At 60.9% G+C, this 6,000-nt stretch overlaps 1 protein-coding gene across 1 annotated transcript in view; it reads left to right on the top strand.

Moving 5' to 3' along the window:
- gripap1 (GRIP1 associated protein 1) overlaps positions 1-6,000 on the top strand; it is an 88,969-nt gene that overhangs the window by 48,171 nt on the left and 34,798 nt on the right. Inside the window, 2 exon segments of the mRNA XM_072488996.1 lie at positions 2,707-2,763; positions 3,279-3,378. Of these exon segments, the coding sequence (XP_072345097.1) occupies positions 2,707-2,763; positions 3,279-3,378 (157 nt within the window).

Raw genomic sequence — 6,000 nt, 5'->3', positions numbered from 1 at the left:
GAGAAGAGGCGGGACAGCGGGATGTGAATATTCCTGCTTTATGGGGCCACGTTTCTCCATCAGCTCCTGTCACCGTCTGTGAGGATTTGAGCGCTCTCGTGCTGCTCTTTGTGGGATCCTCCTGTGCATTGTTCCCAGGCAACTTACAATCCGCTTTGTAGTGATCCATTTATCTCAGTGTGTTTGTGTCCAGTGCTGCCACATTTCAGATTGCTAACACTGCCTCTTTCTCTCTCTCTCCCACCTGCTCTCTCTCCCCCCTGCTCTCTCTCCCCCCTGCTCTCTCTCCCCCCTGCTCTCTCTCCCCCCTGCTCTCTCTCCCCCTGCTCTCTCTCCCCCCTGCTCTCTCTCCCCCCTGCTCTCTCTCCCCCTGCTCTCTCTCCCCCCTGCTCTCTCTCCCCCTGCTCTCTCTCCCCCTGCTCTCTCTCCCCCCTGCTCTCTCTCCCCCTGCTCTCTCTCCCCCTGCTCTCTCTCCCCCCTGCTCTCTCTCCCCCCCTGCTCTCTCTCCCCCTGCTCTCTCTCCCCCCTGCTCTCTCTCCCCCTGCTCTCTCTCCCCCCTGCTCTCTCTCCCCCTGCTCTCTCTCCCCCCTGCTCTCTCTCCCCCCTGCTCTCTCTCCCCCCTGCTCTCTCTCCCCCCTGCTCTCTCTCCCCCTGCTCTCTCTCCCCCCTGCTCTCTCTCCCCCCTGCTCTCTCTCCCCCCTGCTCTCTCTCCCCCCTGCTCTCTCTCCCCCCTGCTCTCTCTCCCCCCTGCTCTCTCTCCCCCCTGCTCTCTCACCCCCCTGCTCTCTCACCCCCTGCTCTCTCACCCCCCTGCTCTCTCACCCCCCTGCTCTCTCTCCCCCTGCTCTCTCTCCCCCCTGCTCTCTCTCCCCCTGCTCTCTCCCCCCTGCTCTCTCTCCCCCTGCTCTCTCTCCCCCCTGCTCTCTCTCCCCCCTGCTCTCTCTCCCCCTGCTCTCTCTCCCCCCTGCTCTCTCTCCCCCCTGCTCTCTCTCCCCCCTGCTCTCTCTCCCCCTGCTCTCTCTCCCCCCTGCTCTCTCTCCCCCCTGCTCTCTCTCCCCCCTGCTCTCTCTCCCCCCTGCTCTCTCTCCCCCCTGCTCTCTCTCCCCCCTGCTCTCTCTCCCCCCTGCTCTCTCTCCCCCCTGCTCTCTCTCCCCCCTGCTCTCTCTCCCCCCTGCTCTCTCTCCCCCTGCTCTCTCTCCCCCCTGCTCTCTCTCCCCCCTGCTCTCTCTCCCCCCTGCTCTCTCTCCCCCCTGCTCTCTCTCCCCCCTGCTCTCTCTCCCCCCTGCTCTCTCTCCCCCCCTGCTCTCTCTCCCCCCTGCTCTCTCTCCCCCCTGCTCTCTCTCCCCCCTGCTCTCTCTCCCCCCTGCTCTCTCTCCCCCCTGCTCTCTCTCCCCCCTGCTCTCTCTCCCCCCTGCTCTCTCTCCCCCCCTGCTCTCTCTCCCCCCTGCTCTCTCTCCCCCCTGCTCTCTCTCCCCCTGCTCTCTCTCCCCCCTGCTCTCTCTCCCCCCTGCTCTCTCTCCCCCTGCTCTCTCTCTCTCCCCCCTGACTGATCTGCTCTCTCGCTCTCTCCTCCCCCCCCTCTCCCCCCCCCCGCTCTCTCTCCCCCCCCCCCCGCTCTCTCTCCCCCCCCCCCGCCCCCCCCCCCCCCCCCCTCCCCCCCCCCCCCCCCCCCCGCTCTCTCTTCCCCCCCCCCCCCCCCGCTCCTCTCTTCTCCCCCCCCCCCCCGCTCCTCTCTCTCTCTCTCTCTCACTCGCGCCCCCTCCCACCTCCCCTTTCCTTGGGACAGGTGAAGGAGCTCGATGCGAAACCATCCGAGTGGCTCTGGCTCACACAGAGAGTGAGCGGGATCAGCACGGGGAGAGCATCATCAAGACTGCGACAGTACAGCAGCGCAGCAACACGAGGAGGGCCATTCAAGCCCCTCTCCAGCCTGTTACACAGGAACAGGAGGAGACCCATTCAGCCCCTCCCCAGCCTGTTACACAGGAACAGGAGGAGACCCATTTCAGCCCCTCCAGCCTGTTACACAGGAACAGGAGGAGACCCATTCAGCCCCCTCCAGCCTGTTACACAGGAACAGGAGGAGCCCATTCAGCCCCTCTCCAGCCTGTTACACAGGAACAGGAGGAGACCCATTCAGCCCCTCTCCAGCCTGTTACACAGGACAGGAGGAGCCCATTCAGCCCCTCTCCAGCCCTGTTACACAGGAACAGGAGGAGACCCATTCAGCCCCTCTCCAGCCTGTTACACAGGAACAGGAGGCAGGCCCATTCAGCCCCTCTCCAGCCTGTTACACAGGAACAGGAGGAGCCCATTCAGCCCCTCTCCAGCCTGTTGCACGGGAACAGGGGGAGGCCCATTCAGCCCCTCTCCAGGCCTGTTGCACGGGAACAGGGGGAGGCCCATTCCAGCCCCCTCTCCAGCCTGTTACACAGGAACAGGGGGGAGGGCCCATTCAGCCCCTCTCCAGCCTGTTACACAGGAACAGGAGGAGGCCCATTCAGCCCCTCTCCAGCCTGTTACACAGGAACAGGAGGAGGCCCATTCAGCCCCTCTCCAGCCTGTTACACAGGAACAGGAGGAGGCCCATTCAGCCCCTCTCCAGCCTGTTACACATGAACAGGAGGAGGCCCATTCAGCCCCTCTCCAGCCTGTTACAGTTTGCCTCGCCTTTAACACCTTTTCCTCTCTTTCCCCTCCCCCAAGGAAATCAAGGACACGGTGGATGGGCAGCGGATTCTGGAGAAGAAGGGGAGTTCCGTGGTGAGTCGGATGGACGGGGGTGAGGGAGGGATCGGGGTGAAGCGTTCGGGAAGCTGCTGTTCACTGAGCCTCCCGGAGGCAAATGGAGGTTGACTGAGATCTTGCTGTGCGAGCCAGGGATTGAAAACAGCAATTAATATTTGGCGGGGATGCGGGGCGTCGCTGGGCGAGAACAGTCTCCTCATTGCCTCTTGAACCGAGTGCCTCGCTTGGACCATTTCAAGGGCAGGCTCCCCCCTGTAGAACGTTAGACTGGGCCTCGGGATTGACGGTCCAGTCACGTTCCAGCTTCACCACCCTCTGCCTGGACGGGGCCATTGCCTCGCCGCTGCCCAGTGACCGTGAGCAACTACACTTTAAACCTCAACGCAGACCAAGGCGACTCTCTCTGTGGCCAAACCGCGAGCGGCTCCTCGCCCTCCCTCCTGGACAGAGGGGGTTCCCGTTTCCCAGCGCAGGGGCTGTAGTGGGCTGCTGTCTCACGGATCTGACCGTTGCCTATCCTCCGCTAACAGCTGAAAGACCTGAAGAGGCAGCTGCACCTGGAGCGCAAGAGGGCCGACAAACTCCAGGAGCGACTGCAGGAAATCCTCACCAACAGCAAGTCACGCACAGGTAAGACTGCCCGACGGGGAGCAAGATCTCCTCACCAGGCAGGGTGGTGGGGTTCACAGACCCTGGTCGGGGTGTGTGGGCGTGAAGGGATTGGCAGATTCTAGTCGGGGTGTGTGGGGGTGAAGGGGTTAACAGATCCTAGTCAGGGTGTGGGGGTGAAGGGGTTAACAGATCCTAGTCAGGGTGTGGGGGTGAAGGGGTTAACAGATCCTAGTCAGGGTGTGGGGGTGAAGGGGTTAACAGACCCTAGTCGGGGTGTGTGGGGGTGAAGGGGTTAACAGATCCTAGTCAGGGTGTGTGGGGGTGAAGGGGTTAACAGATCCTAGTCGTGGTGTGTGGGGGTGAAGGGGTTAACAGATCCTAGTCGTGGTGTGTGGGGGTGAAGGGGTTAACAGATCCTAGTCAGGGTGTGGGGGTGAAGGGATGAACAGACCCTAGTCGGGGTGTGGGGGGTGAAGGGGTTAACAGACCCTAGTCGGGGTGTGTGGGTGAAAGGATTAACAGACCGTTGTCCGGGTGTGGGGGTGAAGTGGTTAACAGATCCTAGTCGGGGTGTGGGGGTGAAGGGGTTAACAGACCCCAGTCGGGATGTGGGGGAGAAGGGGGTAACAGACCCTAGTCAGGGTGTGAGGGTGAAGGGTTAACAGACCCTCGTCAGGGTGTGGGGGTGAAGGATTAACAGATCCTAGTTGGGGTGTGGGGGTGAAGGGGTTAACAGACCCTAGTCGGGGTGTGGGGGTGAATGGTTAACAGATCCTACTGTGGTGTGGGGGTGAAGGGGTTAACAGACCCTAGTCGGGGTGTGTGGGTGAAGGGGTTAACAGACCCTAGTCGGGGTGTGTGGGTGAAGGGGTTAACAGACACTAGTCGGGGTGTGGGGGTGAAGGGGTTAAAAGATCCTAGTCGGGGTATGGGGGTGAAGGGGTTAACAGATCCTACTGCGGGTGAAGGGGTTAACAGACCCTAGTCGGGGTGTGTGGGGTGAAGGGGTTAACAGACACTAGTCGGGGTGTGGGGGTGAAGGGGTTAAAAGATCCTAGTCGGGGTATGGGGGTGAAGGGGTTAACAGATCCTAGTCTGCGTGTGGGGGTGAAGGGGTTAACAGATCCTAGTCGGGGTGTTGGGGTGAATGGGTTAACAGAACCTAGTCAGGGTGTCAGGGTGAAGGGTTATCAGACCCTCATCAGGATGTGGGGGTGAAGGTTAACAAATCCTAGTTGGTGTGTGGGGGTGAAGGGGTTAACAGACCCTAGTCGGGGTGTGGGGGTGAAGGGGTTAACAAATCCTACAGGGGGTATGGGGGTGAAGGGGTTAAAAGATCCTAGTCTGCGTGTGGGGGTGAAGGGGTTAACAGATCCTAGTCGATGTGTTGGGGTGAAAGGGTTAACAGACCCTAGTCGGGATGTGGGGGTGAAGGGGTTAACAGATCCTAGTCGGGGTGTGTGGGGATGAAGGGGTTAACAGACCCTAGTCGGGGTGTGGGGGTAAAGGGGTTAACAGACTCTAGTCGGGGTGTGGGGGTGAAAGGGTTAACAGACCCTAGTCGGGGTGTGGGGTGAAGGGGTTAACAGACCCTAGTCGGGGTGAAGGGGTTAACAGACACTAGTCGGGGTGAAGGGGTTAACAGACCCTAGTCGGGGTGAAGTGGTTAACAGACCCTAGTCGGGGTGTGGGGGTGAAGGGGTTAACAGACCCTAGTGGGGGTGAAGGGGTTAACAGACCCTATTCGGGGTGTGTGGGGTAAAGGGGTTAACAGACCCTAGTCGGGGTGTGGGGGTGAAGGGGTTAACAGACCCGAGTCGGGGTGTGGGGGTGAAGGGGTTAACAGACCCTAGTCGGTGTGTGGGGTGAAGGGGTTAAAAGATCCTAGTCGGGGTGTGTGGGGGTGAAGGGGTTAACAGATCCTAGTCTGCGTGTGGGGGTGAAGGGGTTAACAGATCCTAGTCAGGGTGTGGGGGTGAAGGGATTAACAGATCCTAGTCGGGGTGTGTGGGTGAAAGGGTCAACAGACCCTAGTCGGGACTTCCGGTTGCGGCGATGACCAGCTAAGCGGCTCCAGCTCCAACGGACCTTCGGGCTCTTTTAAGAGCCCCAACGGGAAATTTTCGCGCAATGAAACCCGGTGTGGGGTGAGTGAATAGGGCGCCCCCCCCCCCCCCCCCCCCCCCGTCCCCGTCCCCCCCAACGAAAGAGGAAAATATCGGCGGCGGCGGCTGTAGCGCGAGGAATCCTCGATGAGAGGGACAGAAAGGGAGAAGACAAGATGGCGGCGGAGAAAGCCCAGGCGGCATGGGGACCCGAGCAAGATGAATTCTTGAGACGGTGTGTGGAGCTACTAAAGAGGGAGGTGCTGACCCCGATGCTACAGGCAATTGAGGGGCTCAAGGAGGCACAAAGGACCCAGGAGACAGAGCTCCGCGTGGTGGAGCAGAAGGTGACGGATATTGAGGACGAGATCCTGGGCCTGGCGGTCAAAACACAGACGCACGAGGCGCTCCACAAAAAGTGCATTGAAAGGATTGAGGCCCTAGAAAACAGAGCACGAAGGAAGAACCTTCGGATACTGGGTCTCCCTGAGGGAGTGGAAGGAGCGGACTGCGGGGCTTATGTAAGCACGATGCT

The sequence above is a fragment of the Scyliorhinus torazame genome, chromosome 22, assembly GCF_047496885.1.
Source record: "Scyliorhinus torazame isolate Kashiwa2021f chromosome 22, sScyTor2.1, whole genome shotgun sequence".
Classification (NCBI taxonomy): Eukaryota; Metazoa; Chordata; class Chondrichthyes; order Carcharhiniformes; family Scyliorhinidae; genus Scyliorhinus; species Scyliorhinus torazame.
Note: the sequence above shows the minus strand (reverse complement) of the source record. Positions and strands in the feature narration are given on the sequence as shown.